The 21253-nt window shown below is 37.3% G+C and overlaps 1 protein-coding gene across 3 annotated transcripts; it reads left to right on the top strand.

The window, feature by feature from the left end:
* The first annotated feature begins 873 nt into the window (after positions 1 to 873).
* On the top strand, positions 874 to 19990 carry taf6l (TAF6-like RNA polymerase II, p300/CBP-associated factor (PCAF)-associated factor). 3 transcript variants are annotated; one of them, XM_079457748.1, is made up of 12 exons: positions 874 to 1078; positions 1327 to 1473; positions 1616 to 1702; positions 1824 to 1974; positions 7040 to 7090; positions 7303 to 7397; positions 7657 to 7731; positions 7902 to 8122; positions 8524 to 8656; positions 12064 to 12192; positions 17721 to 18214; positions 19387 to 19990. In XM_079457748.1, the coding sequence occupies exons 2-12, from the start codon at positions 1327 to 1329 to the stop codon at positions 19712 to 19714; spliced, it is 1911 nt and encodes a 636-aa protein (XP_079313874.1). In that variant the 5' UTR covers positions 874 to 1078; the 3' UTR covers positions 19715 to 19990. The 3 variants fall into 3 exon arrangements, with proteins under 3 accessions (XP_079313874.1, XP_079313873.1, XP_079313875.1); XM_079457747.1 differs by having other exon boundaries at positions 1072 to 1473; XM_079457749.1 differs by lacking the exons at positions 874 to 1078; positions 1327 to 1473 and having other exon boundaries at positions 1669 to 1702; positions 1897 to 1974.
* The last annotated feature ends 1263 nt before the right edge of the window (positions 19991 to 21253 follow it).

The raw sequence follows: 21253 nt of genomic DNA, 5'->3' as shown, positions 1-21253 counted from the left end.
CTCAGTGCCAGCAGGTCATGACTGAAGTGCCCTTGAGGAAGGCACCTTACCCCTGATTGCTCTGCAGTAATGTGTCACTGTAAAAAAAACTACTTGTAAGTCGCTTTGGATAAAAGCGTCTGCCAAATGAATAAATGTAAATGTAAAAGAGATTTCTTTTAAAATAATTCATAAATTCTACCCTGCAAATCACTACCTCAAAAAGTTCAAAAAGGATATTTCCTCCAGTTGTTCTTTCTGTGACAACTCTGATGAATCTGTAGTTCATCTTTTTTGATTACTGTCCATTTACCAAAATGTTTTGGCAAGATGTTTTACGTTTTATTAGGTCTGAAATCTATAATGAATGTGTGTTGTATTGGAAGGATGTCCTAGGTTTTGTAGATTATAATCAATCTAAAAAAGGTAATTTGTATGTAATTAATCTGATCTTTTTACTAGCAAAGTTTCATATTCATAAATCTAAATATTTAAATGTGAAACCTCTTTTTTTCATTTCTTTGAAAGAACTTGAAAAATACCTATTTTCTATTAAGTTGTCTGAGAACAGAAAGGCCTTAAAACATTATCTGTTTGTAATTCTTTTCCTATTTTTAGTGTCATGTAATTCTCATAATTTATCAATATGTTAAAGTTGCATGAATTCCCCTTTCTGATTTTTTTTGTTTATTCTTGTCTGTTTTTGACTGTTATTATTTGTATATTGTTTTAACCAATAAAAAAAATACGGCCGGAAGTGATGGGAAATCTCGCCGTAAAATTGCAACAAATTGTATTAGCTGACTCATACACATTACCCAACCCCAAATCTAACCGTACAACAAAACAAAACAGTAATTAACTGTTGTGACAAAAATGCGCGCTATTAAGTGCGCATGCCCAGTGGAGGTAGCTATATCTCTTCTAGCCATAAGCCTTGTGGGAAAGTGTTGACAACAGTAGGCTTTTTAAACTATCAGCTATATCATGTTTTATTCTATTTTAATATTCAACTGTATGTGAGAAGACATTTTTTATCAAGTTATCAAGACTTTAACCGGAAGCGAGACTTGTTTTCCGGTTTTGCGTGTCACGTGAGGTATGATGCTGCTTTATTGACCATCTAAATTTGTGTGTAACAGTGGTAGTCTGGACAACTGAATGTTTCTGTCGGACGTAGTGTAAATTCAGCCGCCATAGACTTAAATCGTATATTTAAGCCTAAACTGTTTAACGTGTGCATATTTGTACGCCTTTTTATTTATAATGTAATGTTGCTTTAGATTTAAAGTTAAACCTTTCGTATAATCCGATCTCAAACTGAGTGCCTTTTCCCGGTAAACGAAGATGACGGAAAGGGAAGAACGGCGCTTCGTGGAGGTGCCCCGAGAATCCATTAAACTGATGGCTGAGAGCACTGGCGTGGAGCTCAGCGAGGAGGTCGCTGCTCTGCTGGCCGAGGATGTGTGTTATCGTCTCAGGGAAGCAACACAGGTTTTAACAAATTTGTACATTCGTGTTTGAAGCATTATGTCTGTTTGTTGCATTGTTATCACACTGTATCAACTAAAGCCTTACTTATCAAAGTATCAAACCGTATCAACTAAAGCCTTACTTTTTCTCTGCGCCACAACAGAACAGCTCACAGTTCATGAGACATGCTAAAAGAAAAAAGCTGAGCGTAGAAGACTTCAATAGAGCGTTGCGGTGCAGCAATACTGAGGTATCAACTATTAGTGTGCATATTCATGAGTAATGTATGTGTATGGTAATTCATGACGAGCTGTTGTCTGTTACAAAATAACGCTTTGAGAATAACATGAAGTCTGTTGTGTGTGTTCTAGAGCATTTGTGGCTACGGTGCTCAAGACGCCTTACCGTTCCGTCCATTAAAGGAATGTGAACTTTTCTTTGTAGAGGATCGGGAGATAAACCTGGTGGAATTGGCACTTGCTACCAACATCCCCAAAGGCTGTGCAGAGACGATGGTTCGAGGTAGGGCAGGTGTCAACATACATATTGATGAAAGTTGCTCAAAGATCAGCTGCAAATTTTTAACTTGGAGTGAGATTTTTAGGCCCACTTATGTTGTGGAGGAACTGCAGAGGGTATGGGATAGCGGTAACAGTAACTTCTTACATTTGATTGGCCAATGGCCACCTTATTTTAACATTGAGGTCCACTGCTACACCGCTGAGGAAAGAGTTTGCAGCACCAAAAACTACAGATAGGCTTTTAGGCAGTTCTATCACAAATGTTATTTATACACCACAGAAAAAAATGACGGGTGCGATCCTGTGAGAGAAAAGGGATGTGTGGCAAATGTGTGAGGGTTGGCAGCCCAGGTTGAGCGTTGTGCTAACAGTGCAGTACGGTGGCTATGAAGTGCAAAGCAAAACAACAAATCTAAAAGAAAAATTACAAAACGCAATATCAAATCTAAAATGAAAATAGGAAACCAGAAAAAACAATGACATGCCAGAAAACACAACCACGGGTCAGAAAACACAAATGGCACATTTTGTTAATAAAGGTCAAATTGGCTCATCTTGCATTAGGAGTATATGTTTCACACTGGATGCATGATCCGAGCCTTCACGTCGCATGAGCACTGAGCAGCATTGGTGGTAATGCAACAGGTATGCCTGTGTACCATCCATGATTGTTTTCCCCTTACGTGATGTATACAATATTAGCATATAACATGATATGTACCTTTATCTGTGTCTCTGCGGGTTATGGTGAGAGAGCGATTGACAGCATGATGCAATTTAAGCCTAAAACAATGATGTGAATATGCAAAACTGACGCGTGCGATGTGGCAACATGATACGTTGCTGCACGTCTCGGCCTATGTGTGGACCCCTTCTTTGCTATGGTTTTGTTTGTAAAACTGCAAAAATAGAACAATATAAAGTAGGGCTGTGACGATATCTTGTGGTACAAGATCCGATGTGTCTATATCCTCACACAAATGGCCTGTTGTCATTATTGTACAGAACACACTAAAAACAGCACAAAGTATGTAGGCTTTGAGATACAGTGAACAGCCTGACCATTTATAAAGACAACATGATTTTCCCGGAGCGCTACTTTCCCACCATTTCTCTATGTGCTATGTAAGTAAACACGCCCTAGATGGACTGTTTCAACCCTCGCGCATTGTGTTTTTCACAAAGGACGCACAATGCGCTGGCCGCTGGGTTCAGCGTAGCTCTCTGATTTGTGCTGTGGTCCATTTCAACTTCACCACGACCATGGTCAAGACTAAATAGGTTTCAAAGGATGCCAGGGACAAGATTGTAGACCTGCATAAACCTTGAACAGGCTACAGACAGAAGCTTGGTAAGTTTCAAACTAAATTAACCACAGAGAAGTTCAGGGAACGTAATTTATTACTTGAGACAGTACTGGATAATTTCAAATCCGTTCGATGCGAGAACAAACGATATGCAAATTCTCTATGTTTTATTTGAAGTTATCTTTACATTGCAATAATAACATTTTTCACAATGTTCATAACACAATCTAAAATCAACATAACGTATTAACACAACCCCTTTCTTTTTGCTTCAAACTCTATAAGCAATAAAATGTTTACTTGTTCATACAGTATAATATATTAATATGGTCTTGACATGCACCTTTTTCTGTTGGTTAAAATGAATTCAGTGTACAAATTTGGTCTGGTGTATTCAGAGTTTAAACAGTCGTACTAGCATAAATAAAAAAAGTTGATCTGCCTCTTTTTAAATTAGCAGAACCAAATCTGCTATCAACTACATTAAAATATATAGTATAGACACATTATTGAACACATTTACACACAATTATATTTGGTGGACACATTTTATAGTTTTCCACAGAATTCTGATGATTTTTCACAAATTGTTGTGCAGAATTAACATGAAAAGTCTGCAGATTCCGTATGTACTTGCTTATGAGAAAAAAACAACTTGACTAAAAACTTAATGTGAGAAAAAAATGATGGGGAAGATGTACATACAACAGGATAACAAAGTAGGTGAAAAATTCATGTTATGTGACTCTTAAAAAAACTATTTGGCGCCTGGTTTTTCCTCCATAGGAGCCAATGGCTCCTTAATTAATTTTTTTCAGATGTAGGGCCCTATGATTTCCGCTATGCAGAAAACACAGACGGAATTGCGGAATCCAGACATAAAAACGGAATTTACTGTATAACACGGATTGTCACAGAATTTGGCAAATTTTGGATTAAATCATTTTCAATACCCATTATAACCCATTTACAAATACCTGTTCTTTGCCATGGTTTCATTAACTGACAAATAAAATGACAGAAATGCATATTCCCTGTTTGTATGAGGCGCCGTATATGTGTGATGACGTTACGTTAGTAAGGCGCGGAATTAAGCCATATTTATAAACATTTATTCAAAGTTGAGACGATCATTTCGAAGAGACCATCTGAGACTGTGAAGTCTTCCAAAAAACTGAAAAATGTTTTCTCATAAAGGAGTGCAAGCAAGGAGGATCGTTGCCTCAAAATTAAAGCATCCTTTGTCAAACCCACTTACCTCACGTCTTTGAGCAACACACACATGGAAGCCGTACTGAACAAGATCAGTGGTTAGAAAATTTATGTTGTGGTTGATGAAACGACTGACATTCGAGATTGCAGCATTTTAAACATTGTTATAGGCAAGTCAGTAATAATTGGGGATCATAATAAGTATAATAACAAAAGTAATTATCTAAAACTATATACAATTAATTTTTTTTACTAATTTCCCTTCTGGTATTTACAATTCAATACATAGAGGCAGATTGTTGCTGCTGCGGGAAATAAATAGAAAATGTAATACTAGGTATAACCATTAGATGTAGTATAGACCCATATAAACAGCAACTTTTGTAAACAGCAAGAAAAAAAGCATAATTTTTGTGCAATTACTGCCTGTCAGTTGAGTTTGTGAGAACATTTTGCAGTGTTTACATAATGAATTATATGATGTAGTAATAAACAATAAAAGAGGTTTAATTTGTTGAAAAAAATTACAAGTTGCATTTTGTGTTAATAAGAGGCTGTTTTCCCCAATATACAGTGCATCCGGAAAGTATTCACAACACTTTCCACATTTTGTCATGTTACAGCCTTATTCCAAAATGGATTCAAGTCATTATTTTCCTCAGAATTCTACCAAAAAACCCACATAATAACAGGGTGAAAGTTTGTTTGAAATCTTTGCAAATAAAACACATGTACATAAGTATTCACAGTCTTTGCTCAATACTTTGTTGAAGCACCTTTGACACCAATTACAGCCTCAAGTCTTTGAGTATGATGCTACAAGCTTGTCACACCTATTTTTGGGCAGTTTCTCCCATTCGTCTTCGCAAGATCTCTCAAGCTCCATCAGGTTGGATGGGGAGTGTCGGTGCACAGCCATTTTCAGATCGCTCCAGAGATGCTCAATCAGGTTCAAGTCTGGGCTCTGGCTGGGCCACTCAAGGACATTCACAGAGTTTTCCTGTAGCCTTTGTTGTCTTGGCTATCATGCCATACAGGCCTGATTGGTGGGGTGCTGCAGAGATGGTTGTTCTTCTGGAAGGTTCTCCTCTCTCCACAGAGACATGCTGGAGCTTTGTCAGGTTGACCATTGGGTTCTTGGTCACATCCCTGACTAAGGCCATTCTCTCCCATCGCTCAGTTTGGCCGGGCGGACAGATCCAGGAAGAGGCCTGATAGTTCCAAACTTCTTCAATTTACGGATGATGGAGGCCACTGTGCTCATTGGGACCTTCAATTCTGCAGAAAATGTTCTGTACCCTTCCCCAGATCTTTACCTCGATACAATCCTATCTCGGCAGTCTACAGCCAATTCCTTGGACTTCATGGCTTTGTTTGTTCTCTGACATGCACTGTTAACTGTGGGACCTTATAAAGACAGGTGTGTGCCTTTCCAAATCATGTCCAATCAACTGAATTTAACACAGGTGGACTCCAATCAAGTTTTAGAAACATCTAAAGTAAGATCACTGGAAACAGGATGCACCTGAGCTCAATTTTGAGTGTCATGGCAAAGGCTGTGAATACTTATGTACATGTGCTTGTGTCGTTTTTATTTTTAATAAAATTGCAAAGATTTCAAACAAACTTCTTTCACATTGTCATTATGGGGTATTGTTTGTAGAATTTTGAGGAAAATAATTAATTGAATCCATTTTGGAATAAGGCTGAAACAAGACAAAATGTGGAAAAAGTGAAGCGCTGTGATTACATTCCGGATGAACTGTATTTCATCATCGAGGATTTCTTTTAAAAAGTCTAAAATACTCGTCTCGTTATCATGAACTAGTCTAGTGTCTCATCCTGACTTGTGGGATAAGTGTCTCGTCACACCCCTAATATAAAGCCACACAGCGGAGGCAGAGATGTGCAGTTGCAGAACAACTCAATGCGCATGCGTCAAATGCATGTATTCAGGGAAATGTTTATTAAGGGAAAAAAAATTATAGCATCATGTTGTCAGCAACTCTCTAACCATAACCAGCAGAGACACAGCTAAAATCTTGGGGCACCTAAAGTAATGGTTGGGGAAACACTGGTATCACATATGATTGTCCTTCCTCATAGTGAACTTCCTGGATATTTAATTGACAAGAATTTCATCCAATCAGCAGTAGCTATTCCATTCCAACAGGAGACCTACCTTTTCCTGTTTGATTGTTTTGTTGTTGTGTTTTCTGATTTGTGGTTGTGTTTTCTGACTTATTTTGTTTCCCTAATTGTTGTGGTGTTTAATTGTTTGCTATTTTGTTTTTGCTTTTTCAGATTTATTATTGTGATTTTGGATTTTTTTATTTTGCGTTTTGAGATTTGTTATTAGTTTGCGGTTCTGCCACCTTAGTGCAGACAGAGTTAATACGTTTGATTCCCAGTGACAGACTTAAATAGTACAAATGGAATGCATTGCAAATTGCTTCATATATACAATCATCAGCCAAATGCATTAATGTAAATATATTGCATTATAAAAAAACTAGTTTTCTGTTGTATGTTTTGTCTCACTTGCAGTACATGTATCATATCTTGATGGGAAAGGCAACCTTGAACCTCAAGCCACAGGTAAACCTTCTTGAACCTTAAGTCCAGTGTCAGAATTAAAAGGGGCTTGGGCTGGTCGGTCCCAGACCTCCTTTAAGCACGAAAAATTAGACAAACCATCATAAAAGGCACATTAAAATAATTCCTGAAATAATGTTATTGTTTAATATATTGGCCAGCCAGATTTGGTGTTGGCATTAGACACTGAACACTTCTGTTCTTCTGTTCTTTAGTACCTACTGCTGTTCAGTCTCTATCAGATGACCTGCTTAAGTATTACCAACAATTAACTCGAGCCATTTTAGGAGAGGACCCACATCTCATGAAGGTACTCTTTTATTCACTTTACCACTAATCTGAAACTTACAGCATTCAAATATACACTTTCTATCATTGATGGATGATAAATTATCCATCATATCAGTATCGCCCGATAAATGAGCATTTTTAATGCTAGCGGTTTCGGCCGATAATACAATTTAGGCAGATATATTATAGTAAAATAAAATTTACATATCAGTGCATCTGTACTTTATATTCCAGACAAGAACAGTTTGCGTTCTCTTACTGAAATCTTTTTTCACTAGGTAGCTCTGCTAGATCTTCAGTACAATTCAAAGATTGCTGCCCTCCTGCCATACTTTGTATATGTCATCAGTGGGGTATGACAGTTTTGTTCAAGAAGTACATGTTTTTAATTTTAAGTGTATACATTTTAGCTTATATAATGCTGTTTTTTTCGTAGTATTTTTTCATTAAATCTATGGATATCTAAGTTAAGTCGTAAGAATGGTTCTTTTTATAATTTCTATTGTGCTCTTTGCTTTTTCAGGTTAAGTCAGTAAGTCATGACCTGGACCAGTTAAACAGACTTTTACATATGGTAAAAAGTTTGGTGCAGAACCCGTATCTGTACCTGGGCTCATATGTACGTAGTTTGGTGTCCAGTGTCATGTATTGCATCTTGGAGCCTCTAGCTGCCTCAATCAATCCTCTCAATGACCACTGGACCCTGAGAGACTACGCTGCCCTGCTTTTGAGCCACATCTTCTGGTATATAGAGATTGTTTCAAAACTTAAAACTGTACTAAATAGCCAGCTCGCTTTTAAGCAGACATCCTAATCAAAATGTCACTCATCCGGAAAGCTAATTTCTATATAGTTAATGTTGGGAAATATGCTAAGCTAAACAACGCGGTAGGCTACACACTACTTTTAGGCACGTTTGTTAGGTTTCAAAGGATAAAACAACAATTTGTTGTCAAACTTGTCCATAGTAAATGTAATGAACTACACCTGTGTTTTCTCCGGTCAGTGCTTTTTTACTTTTACAGAGACTTTACTGTGCTTACAGAAATCATACAACTTTTAACGCGTTACAAATTCAAAACCCTGTTTGCTGTAATCATTTTTGAGAATAAACATTGATAAGCACTCCCCATTCTGACTTTTAGGACACATGGGGATCTTGTGAGTGGGCTGTACCATCAGATCTTGCTTTCTCTGCAAAAAGTTCTTTCTGATCCTGTTAGACCTCTCTGTTCCCACTATGGAGCTGTAGTGGGTCTGCATGCTCTCGGCTGGAAGGTAAAGTCCCAGCAATACAAACACAATTTAATGTTACACAGGTTTTTACACGGGTTTGTGACAATAGAGAATGGGAACGTGATGTCAGCAACACAATGCATTCTGGGACTTTAGGACACCGACACTGGGAAATTGTGGAGGTAGATGTTTAAATGTTTGTTTTAATGTTAAAAACACATTAGAATGCTATATCTGCTCTCATGACCTGAGTGGAAAACGGATCTGAATTGAAGCGCAATTTTCCGCTTTGCAGTTTAGAAACAACCTAACATTGAAAGTGCAACATAATGAAAATAAACATCATGACCAAATGTGGCCTTGTCATTAGTATTTATTAGAGATCAAACAATATTGGATGTTGCTGATAACTGGGTGGGCAGTACCTGCTGATAACAATATATCAATGATTTACATAATGTTATGTTTTGATTCAATAAAAAAATAAGTAAAATAGCATTGAAGTAAGTGAAAGCGAACATGGTGAAAAATATAAGAACGCTTCCAGCTCTCGAAGCTGATGTGTGGGTGTGCTTTGGTTTTAAAATTAAGTCATGGAGTAATGAGTTATATAAAATAAATGCTGTTTGTAAGCTTTCCAAGTCATGATCCACCAAGTCACTTGGCTACTGCAGTGCTTTAAACACAAAGTTTATTCCAAAAAGTAACAAGGACATTTTTTGACACCAGCTCATTTACTGCATGGATGAACCAAGGGTTTTGTATCGTGACCCATCTATGGTGATGTGTATCATATCGAGAGGTTCTTGCCAATGCACAGCCCTATTTGATAATTTAAAATATTTCTTGCATAAAATGAATGACACCTCAAAGATCGATTGTAATATTTTACAACATTATAATACAGTTTTTAATTAGACATAGCCTTGGTGACCATAGTTTTACTATTCTTGAAAATATTATTTTTCTAAATGAAAAGTGAATTCTTTTATAAATGAATACGTGATATGTCTATGATATGAATGCCGTCATCTGCTTCTATGTACAGAGAAGTCTGGGATTACTGTGATTATAACACAGTAAACCCCATTACTGCGTTTTGACAAACTTGGTCTCTGCAGACTCCAGAGGGGAGTTTTACTGTAGCAGGTAGATATGCTAGCTCTCTGTTGAACACTTTGTGAGATTTACTTTATCAATTTATTGCGCAAAATATAAACATTAACATTTTAGCCGATCGTGTTGCCTCTGTAATCTCCGTATCTGTGTTCTGTTGCGACGACACACACACCAGTAGCCAACCCCTTATGCCCTCTTTGATGACCTTAACTATCATAAAAATAATATTTAACATTGAAAATAGTATTTTAAAAAGTTAGCTATTATATATGTATATTTGACTTCCTGGATCAATGCGGACTCTTTCCACATGAGATTTCCAGGTCTCGTGAGATTAATTCGAGATCATGGAGCAGTTCTGCGATGTGTGCGCATGCTCCAAGAAGTTGAACCTGTGCTTACACAGGCTTGGTGCGCATTCTAGTAGCATACCATTGGCTGACAGTACAGTACACGTGCCCAGAGGACCAAGGCTCAAACGTCACGGTTCGCTACTCGCAAACATACACACACACAAACATAACTATTATTGACAAATGCCCACCTAGTGCTACTAATTGTTAGTGGACTCTTGTCGGCAAAATACTGCTATTCTCCATTAATACAGCACACAGTCAGCAAATTATTACTTGTTCACATGTCCTGTGTACTGCAATGTGCTCTACCACTTTTAATTCTGCAAATATTGTAGCCTATTCCGCTCCATGCATAGTGTAGTCTCACGTGTGCATCTCTAGAGGTCGCTGTTTTCTCTCATTCCATATCACAGTAAAGCTTTCGCTGCTGAGTCTGGATCAAACGAAACCCGGAAAAACTATCCGTGGGGATTTTTGCTGATGAATTAAAGTTATCGGGGCCCATTAATTGACAAAAACTATGAATCGGTCCACCTCTTGTCTTTATTATTACAGTTTCATAATTTCTGATCCGCTAGAATGTATAAGAAATGTGCATTATATACAGTGGGGGAAATAATAATTTGATCCCTGCTGCTTTTGTAAATTTGCCTGCTTACAAAGATATTAAGGGTCCATTTTTATGGTAGGTTTACTTTAACTGATAGAAACCAAATATCAACCAAAAAATCTGGGAGAAATTTATATAAAGGATATAAATTGATTTAGCATTTAAGTCAGTGAAATAAGTATTCCCCTACCAACCAGCTCTACAGATTGGTTATGTGCTATATGGACCACAGATTAGTCTGTCACTTTAAGAAAGTACTTCTAAATCAGCTTATGTATATAAAAGATGCCTTCCAACATAATCTGTATCTTGCATTTCAACCTCTCCACCACCATGGTCCAAGACCAAATATGTTTCAAAGGATGCCAGGGACAAGAGTGTAGACCTGTACAAACCTTGAATAGGCTACAGACAGAAGCTTGGTTAGGAGACAGCTGTTGGTGCGATTATTCATTCAAAATAACTATCAATTGTCCTTGGTCTGGAGCTCCCTGCAAGATTTCCCCAATGGGGTAAAGATGATCATGAGAAAGGTTAAAGATCAGCCCAGAACTACACGGAAGAATCTTGTTAATGAGTTCAAGACAATTGGATCACAGTTTGAAAGCAAGTCATTGGTAACACGCTATGCCACAATATATTAAAATCCTGAAGCACCCGCAAGGTCCTCCTGAAATAAATCATGTATAAAGTAAAAAAAGGTTCTCAGTAGAATAATCCTCAATAAAGCTACAAATCACATTGATTTCTATTCTTTTGTTCTTTGATTAACATTAGTGACAGGAGTCACAGCAGCACTGTTAAGAACACTAGACCTGTATAGAGCGACAGGTCTTAAAGGGGCAATGGGCTTCCTATTTTAACTACTCAACTAAGACTTATTTAACTCATTGAAGACTGTCCTTGCAAAAATACTAGACAAAATGTGCTTTCTGGCATAATCTTGTGTGTTGATTATGACTCCGCCTTTTTCAGAAAGTTTTTTTCGAACATGAAATATCGTAACATAACAACTTTCCTTAGTACCTTATTGGACAATCCTCCCGGAAACCAAGGAGAGCGGGATAAGAAGCATGCGCACAAGTCATTTTCACTGTCTTTTATAAATGTGATCAAACTAAAGACTCTGCGATACTATTCTGTAAGTACTCCAGATTAACATGAGATATACAGAAACTGTCTTGAGATCTGGCCACTTTAAAAAGTTTAACGTATGTAGTATTTTTTTCCTATGATGATTTGTATGTGCTGTGGCGAAACATGGTGATCATTGCCCAGAATGCAATGCACAATGACATAGATTTCCAAGCTCTATTTCTCTTCTGAATGTAACACTGGTTTGTCTGTTTTTATTTTCGACACAGGCTGTTGAACGAGTGCTGTATCCTCACCTGCCTGCCTACTGGGCAAATTTACAAGCTGTGTTAGATGATTACTCCGTGTCCAATGCTCAAGTGAAAGCAGACGGCCACAAAGTCTATGGAGCCATTCTGGTAATTATAGTGTTTCCTTTAAGTATGTTAAGATAAATATGTATGCATAATGTCATTATTGAAAACCCCATGAAACAAACAAAAGCTTTGTCACCCTGAACAGGTTTATTTTTTCAGGTCGATTTAAGTCAACCCAAAATGAAAAAACTCCATATAAACGCCTCAACCGAAAGTAAAATGGCCAATCGATCAATTTTTTTTCACATTGTTGGGATGGGATGTAAATTTCTTATTTTTTTGTGACATTGTGCATTGCCCACCAGCATTGTACTCTCATACACAGATGCCTTGTTGTGGGTGCATGAATGGACATTTTTACTGCTTGATAAATGTAAGCAGCACACAGCGTGGGTTTGTCACAAGTAATGTGTGAGTTCAAGCCCTAATATGATCCAGAAAACGTATTTGACCAAGCGGATTTATAAACTGTACCAGCAGAGCGTAACAGCTTGTTGAGGTTTTAAAAAAATAATTAGTTTAACAAATAGCTTACTATAGCTAACTTCTTGAACTGCCTTATACGCTGTGTCTTGACACAATGCTAAAAAGTCAATAAAACATATTAAAACAAGGCATTTGTTGCATCCAGCTGGGACATAGTTACTGAATATAATGATTTATATTTACTTTTTTCATGTAGCATCATGCTGCAGGGGAGAACAGCCAGAGGATACAATATAAAACAATTTTTGCATTTGTGATCGTAGGACCAACAAAAAGCTAACGTTTGAACAGTAATTGCAAATTCTTTAATAATGTAAATGTACTTACTGGCTGTGAGTGAGAAGCGGCAGACTGTCCTTAAAAGTGGGGCAACTCCAACTTTATAAGAAACAGCCTTTGTGCACAACCAGTGACCTATATCACGAAGTTAGGTGAACAAGCACGCAGTTGCAGAGTAAGTTTTGATTTGACCAAACCAGACAAACCCAACCTGGTATAGGTCAGGGTCAGCTGTGGCACAACGCTTTGTTTAAACGTTCTCCGTCAACTCTGGCTTGATCCAGAGTGTTTGTGAGGCGCGTGCACCTGACATTGTGACACGTGTGGCAAACAGCCAATCACACAGAACATGGAAAGCATCATCAGTTTGATTGACTTCTCGCGAGTATCAGCGCAATTCACTTTTCTGTTGAAGATCATTATAAAAAACTTTTACGAGCCAGGAATAAACACTGCTGCAGTGAAAGTTGGAGAAGGCAGCTACTGACTATATCAATGCAGAATCAACTGAATAATTTTTTTTATATAGATAAGATCAAAATATAATATGAATGCTTCATTACTTTAAAATGCTTTACATGTTGAAGTTTGTTTTTATACGAATATAGTTATATTAATTTAAATGCTATGTTTAAAACTAATTAATGAATTATTAATCAACTCGTATGAATTGTGTTTTGAATTATAATCAATAAATGAACAGTACAAAAAACACTTGGCAGCAAAAGATTTTTCCTCTAACCTTAAATTTGGAGTGAGAGATAGATGGGGAGTGGCTTCACAGCTTAACATATACGTCACTTTTCTCAGAGCTGATTTGGTTTGCGATCTCTATCCCAGAATGCAAAGTGGCCGTGTAGCCTTAGTACCCATGGTATCGAAACCGGCTCAAAACCAATCCACCTTCTTATGCCAAAAAACTAAACGTGAACTTAGCTGGGTGTAAAGCCAAACCGGCTTCGTGATTTTGGAGTTGGAATTTTCGCTAACCACCGATTTCTAATTGTGTCCTCGTTTGGAAGACCACCCTAAGTAGTTTTTCCTTTGTATTGAAACACACAGCGTCTCCACGACATGGTGGCAGCAACAATAACACTACAGCAGTTATAGACACGCCTTTTTCTCTACGTATACATTTTGGGCGGTTTTCTTCAATGCTTCTCATGAACTGACGTAGAAATGTGGGGGTGTGTTTAAACGAGGCGTTTTAGGCAGGTTTGGATGAGCCTCCGATTTCAGATAAAACATCTCTTTTGGTTTGAGACTTGAATCTTTGCAATTTTACTGGTCTAATATATGCAGAAACAACTTGTAAAACACCAAAGATACAGGAAAACACGACATTGCATCATTTGACATATGAGAGATCGGCTCCTTTTTTGTTTTAAATGTTTTCCCAAAAAAACTCAAAACAAGAATTCCGCAAGATTTCTGGGTTGTAAAAATGAATAAACCGCTTGAGTATTGGAGCTCTTCATGTAACCGGTAATTAAACTACTAATTCTGCTGATTGGTCCAGATCAAACCGCACCTTCATCAGGCCTTCCTACAGTTTCTGTAGCGACACAATTAAAACCAAACCGCTTAGGAGCTGAATGAGGAATTCATGACTCTCCATTAATCGTAATACTTGCATTTTCAGTTTTATTAACCATGATGAATATAAGAAGTACGAAAAAAGTAGTCAACAAAAAAATTTGCTCCCGCACTAACCCCCATCTTCCTCACAAACACATAGAAAAAACACGAGTTTAAACCCAATTAGTGACACTCCCCCTTTCCCTTCGTCACTTGACATTCGCTTCATTACATGACTCATATGAGGCTAATGCGCTCTCGTGGTTTCTGAATAGTTTTCAGCGACGATAACTTGCATGACTACGTAAACATTTTTCTTACCTTAATCTTAAAGCATTCAAGTAATCATTTGTTCAATAAATGTTTAGTTATTGGCTTAGTTTTACTGTGACTAAATTATTGTTTAATTATTACAATAAATGTAATAAACATTGCAAAAACATTTGGATTTTGAAATAACAGATGAACCCACACAAGTTATTCTTTTATTAAATATCCATAAAACAGACAATACAACTGTTTCCCAGTTATGGCTACAATGTGGCAAGGTGTCTGTAATCCTTGGCATACATTCATGTGCAAGTGCATGGGTAAACACATCATCATTCAACAGTGACACATTTTCACTTAACATAAAAAAACTAGTGTACATTTGTAAGCATGTGTAAAATACTTTTGTAGGCATCTGTTATATATTTTTAAAAACTTGAACTACACAATACACATTAGTTTATAAGACTCAACACTATGGGCCATAAAGGTCAAGTCGGTAATATCTAGCGGCAGGGTTGCGAATTGCAACCAACCACTCATTCCACACTTCCCTTTCGAAACCCTACGACGGCTGACAAAACATGGTGAATTACATGCAAGGGGACCCGCGGTGTATGTAGATAGAAATAGGTCATTCTATGGTAAATAAAAACAATGCTTCATTGTGTAAGCTTTTTATACACCTCTGACGACATAGCTATGAATATTATATTGCATTTCTATCAAAAGATCATCCAAAATAATAACTGGATCTTTAACTTCTCATTCTGCATACCCGCAAAGTCTTTATGGACAGTTAAACTCGTTTGGGTACCCTATATCTAAATCACAGCAAAGAGCATCAGCCAGTCTGACAATTTCTCTGATGGGTTTTCTGTCAAAACAAGAAACATAATTATTAATTTTATAGACTTACAAAATAAAACTTTAATATAAATTTCTGGACTTGGATTAGTCTACAGATAAATAGACCTATTAAAGTTCTAGGGCTGCAACTAAGGATTTTATTTTGATTAATTGGATAAAAAGTTTAATTAGATTTTTTGGTTATAATAACTAAATCTGAGGTGGAAAAAGTATACACTACTGAACTCAGTCTTGGTGTGTTAATTAGGGAGACATCCACAACATTTGGAACAAGATGAGTTGATTCAGGTGTGTCATATTAGAAGCAGCCGACAATAGAGGGTAGTTTGCCACCCAGTCATTATGTCATCACTTTACCATGTGAACTCCACGTGAGCATGTTGGAGCGTGCCCTCCTGGGTGGCAAAACGCTCAGCAAAATGATTTCTTACAATACCAGGAATCGTAATTCCGCACATTTCAGTGTCCAGGAATACCTGATTCCTTTGTAACAATCGTCTTTGGTCTTTCTGCATCTGCACTTTATTTATTCAGCACTTTTTTACAATTTTCATGGTCATAAAGCAGCTTTACATGAAACATATTGACTATAAGCAAAATCTATACAGTTATACAAGTAAAAACAAAAAAGGTGAAAACACAGAAGATGGTCACACACCAATTCAAACACACCCACATACAAAACAATTCACACACACACAATATGCAAACGTACTACACAGACACACACACACACAAATGCGCACAGATAGATGCACACACGCACTGTTATCACTGAGAAGCACACATTTAAGATAAAGGAGAGATAAAGAAAGGTCAAATATTAAACAGACTTTAAATTCCTATATGCAATATAAATTATGTAAAACTTTCAAACTGGCCAGGCAAAAGGTTGCAAAACACTATGCAAACGGTGGCGATGAATATTCCAGCTGTTTATAAATTTTCTATTCCTGAACGAAAAGTCGAGCAAAATAAAACACAGCTCTATATATTTACAAGAGAGTGCAATGTGACACACAAATCGGATCTGAACAGTTGATATACACTGTGTGGACAATCCATCATTTAAATTCGATTCCAATTGGATATGCACAAATATCAGATTTGGGGTGACAGTCTTAAGACTCATAGCTTGCTTGCCTTGCCCTTTCGAGGATACATTTAAGTCTGCTCTTAAGATAAATAGGCAATGGTATAAGAATGGCTAGATTGCTCATCTTGAAGACTCATCAGAAACTAAAATCTGATGCTTTGCCCATATCAATCTGATAAATATTAATTAACATAATTTCTTTCAAAAATGATTTGCTACAGATGGCAATTAATTATACCCTTCAACAGTAATTATCCTTAGATATTTAACTGATGAATGCTAGGATTGACCAGGCAGAAGCTCATGTCGTTCGTCAACCCTTGCACCTTCATTTATCTTCAGAACACAAATTAATTGCTTAGAAGAGGTCCGGGAGCTTTCAGACTTTTCCATAGACTGCAATGCAACCAAACTTTAAAGAGCTGAAAGTGAGTAAGCCATCGTTGAAATACTCCATGTCACTCCAGTGGTTCAGCTTTAATTATATAAAGCGACAAGGATTTTTCTTGTGCACAAACAAACATAAATACCGACTACTGGTGCTGATGAGCAGGCGTCAAGCAGTGCGGACGGACTATGAACGTGCGTTGGAAACTTACACTTTTGTTTGTATGCGCACAAATCGTCGCTATCCATAATTAATGTCGAACCACTGGAGTGACATGGACAATTCTACGATGTCTTGACTAGTGCTGTGAAGTTTGGTTGCAGAAAGTTCCTAGACCACTTCAAAACTATCCTTTTTCAAGCTCTGTAGATAAACGGATAGATAAACGGGTTCACGGAACGACTTGAGGGCGAGTAATTCATGAAAGAACTTAAATTTTTCGCGGCAGGGTAAGTATTCCAGGGTATAAAAATGGGTATATCTATAGAGTTAATTGACACTTTTAGTAGACAGCACATCAAGTATAGATTTCGTTCTGTCAAATACTCTGAATAAGCCAAAGATCTGTCATCTGTCAGTGACCACTTACCTTTCTTCTTGAAGGTTGCAGTAGAACGTTTGCTGAAGATGAAGGCACATAGTCTGACCATAGCACCTGGAGGAGGCAGTGCTGCTTTAGAAGGATCTGATGCAAGAACAGTAGGTTTCAGAGAAAGTTCTCCTGGTCTCAGCCCTCCTCCTGAAACCTTCTCTGAACCCCCTCTTGGCATTGCAAGCCATTTACATGCTGGTGGAGCTGGTTGCCCATGGGAGGACTGGACCCCTGTTTCTCTTCCTGCCATGTACTGTGAGCTTTACTCTTTCTTTGGAGACAGTTTGGCTATGCGTTTTAGTACTGACCCACCACAAGTTGGAATCCCAACTGCATCGTCCTGTCAGCCAATTCATAACAGGAAGGAGCCAGCTAGTGGTGCTACCAATCTTGATAGTACACGAAAGATGCCCCAACTGACTGCCAATATGAACATCAGCCCGCGACAAGATGAAAGCGCTCACACAGAACAACCACCCAGTCTGGCTGCTACTGCCCCAGGGAGGTAGGAATCTGGAGACTTATGTTATTGACTCCACTTTTAAAATCGTATTGCTAGTTAGTAACTTTTGTGTTGGCATGGGTCTTCAACAGGGGTCCTGAACTGCAAGGGGTCCTCTAATTACAGTTTAATCACAGGCAACTTTGTTAAAAATATAAAGCATGGGTACAGAAATATTACAAGCAATGTTCTCCTTAAACTCATCCCGCACATTGCAGTATTAACCTGCGTGCGGACATAAACATCCATTCAGGCAGCAGAAGCGATAGAAGAAACTGCATCATTAAAAACTGGTAGGTCCTAAATCCAATGTCTTTCAAGACTGTAGGTTTAGAACCAGTGCCTTCTCTGTCTCTCTTTCGATAAATTCAGTGTGAGCATGAAAGGAGATGCGTGCATGAATAAAGTGCATTCTCATATATTTCTGAACTTGTGAATTTTCCTGTACCAGCCTCAACAATGCTGATCCACGAGAAAGACAATGTAGCTCAGAATTATAAAATAGCAGTGTGTTCAACTTGATAAAACGGCCTGCTTTTACAACAGAATGGATAACATCTGCACTGATTTGTTTCGCATCCAGAGACAACCTCTACCTCCACTAGAATATTCTTTGTGCCATTAACAAAGGGTCAGTCATTTCATTGAAGCCTTAATAAAAAAAGGTTCAGGATAAGTAAATGTTTAACTGTCCATCTCATAGTAAAATGAAAATGTATGATGCTGCAAATCCCTTAAAATAATATAACAATCGATATTAACAATAGAAAAATAATACCAAGAAAAGTATGTATGTTCAACAATAAAATGAATAATAGTGCTAATGTAAGGACTTGACATAATTTTGCTTCGAAGTAAATAACTCTTTTACATGTTTAGTATAAGGGGGTCCCTGCTCCATCTCATCTGAGGGGTTCAACGTTGGAGACCCCTGTCTTAAACTAAAGTATTGTTTACAGCAGACTACAATAATCACTATCAAATGAGGATTTTGACAGTTTTTACCTTAGTCCCAATTAAGTCCACAGAATTACTTCTCATAGTAAACACAAAAGCTTCACCTCATATATCCACTTCCAATTTTATAACTGCATTACACTTTTTACATAATAACAAATTATTTCCAAAAGATTTTGAGCCATGTGCATTTCTTACCTGTGGTCTCTTATTTACAGATCATTTGCCCGATCTTCCTCATCCTCAGTCTCACGTTCCAGATCTTCTTCATCACAAGCAGGTCGTTCAACAAGCCAATCCCGAGAAGTTTTCCCCAAGGCCCGTTTCCCTCAGGCTGGAGCTCCGGCCTTTACTTTCATAATTGGTGGACGTCAGATGGGTCGCCGTTGCCAGGGTAGACGCTTCCAGACAAGTTTTATTCCAACCCCACCTCTTACTTCCCTTCCACCCCGTGTCTACGCTCACAAATTACCAGTCATAGGAAGAGTCAGTAAACCTGTGCGGCGCTGGACGGCTTCCTATTACTCACTTTACCTGCCATTTTAGGATGCGCAAAGACGAAGTTTGTGTTAGAGAGATATCATTGTCATCAAGACACCTGATTGCAAAGTAAATAAGTACAGCAGACAGTGCATTTATGTACTTTATATAATAAAATGAAAATATAAAGGCACAACCATTTTGTCCACTCTTTGATACTATAAAATTCTTAGAATTTTATTCTAAGTTTTTTTTCTAACATTTTATAATGTTGCTAAATTGTGAGTTTTGAACAGGTTCTATTAAAAGCCGAATAAAATCTTAAATCTGGGTCTTAAATCTAGCAGTTGTTTGTCATGATCATTTTACTATAAAATACAGCAACATTTTATCTCCATGTGGTCAAACATAGAGTATGCCGTGGTTAATGTCAGTGACGTAAATTGCCATTCTTGTGTTTCCTATAAAATCTTTACATACAAAGATTGGTTATGTGCTAGGATGGTTTAGATTGGAGTTCTATGGTGGAGAGAAATAATTTAATTTCCATAGGTTTTGATATTCTTCACCCAAAAGACGGTTTCGGTAGACTTTAAATATGGAGCACAAGTTTTACTACGTTTTGACAACATTTATAGTGCTGCTTGTCCAGTTCTTATAGGACATGTCTGACGCTCTAATACTACTGTTGAATTCTACATAAAGTATTAAAACCATAAAAAATTGCTTTTGTTAGCAATACTTATATGGGCTACTTTCTGATCAAATCAGAAGGACTTTGGTTGTAATTTGCAAGATTATTAGACGGAGAAGTCTAATGCATTAAACTTTCAACTCTCTGTGTAAGTGTGCAGGTTTTACACATTACATTACAAATTTTATGAGGTATTCCAAATCACATTTTCTTTATTGTGGTTGAAAAGCTTGATTGCTTTTTTGTGTTTTATAAATTGAAGGAATTTACACATAACAATGTAGTTGTGAAAGACATAAAACACTGCTTTCTTAAACTTAGATTATGTATATTAACTTCCTAATATCCTTACATCAGAATTTGTCAAGCTAAAAATCATCATGTTGTTCCTAACAAGTCCGTAATATCTTTTAGCGAAGGATTTCCAAGATCATATAACGCCTCAACATTCAACGTTGAAAAAATTAATGTTCAGTTTCAGCACATCACAAAATGCACATTTATTGGTAACAATTACAAATCTTTTTTGTATAATAATAAATCGACCGTTAAAATTGTAAAATGTCTAAGTGGAATGCCATAGACGTATAAAACCTAAGCTGAATCCAAAATGGCATACTTCCTTACCATATAGTTGGCAAAAAGCAGTAGGCGAACAACGAATAATATGTCTGTATGTCAGTATTCACAAAAGACTATGCAAGAAATTCCCGGATGGCTTACTCGTTACGCCCAGATTCTGAAGCACTCAACGATGGATGGCCTACTTGAGATACTTCTATGTCCCATGAGCCCATGGGACAGCACATCCCACAAAACAGTCTCAATCGACTTTCATGTACAATTAAACTGTTAATTATCGTAAAGCGAATGTACCAATAACATTGACCTTGCTTTGTTATTAAATTGAC

The sequence above is a fragment of the Barbatula barbatula genome (assembly GCF_947034865.1).
Source record: "Barbatula barbatula genome assembly, chromosome: 1".
NCBI classification, from domain to species: Eukaryota; Metazoa; Chordata; class Actinopteri; order Cypriniformes; family Nemacheilidae; genus Barbatula; species Barbatula barbatula.
The sequence above is the reverse complement of the archived record's forward strand: the minus strand, read 5'-3'. Positions and strand labels throughout refer to the sequence as shown.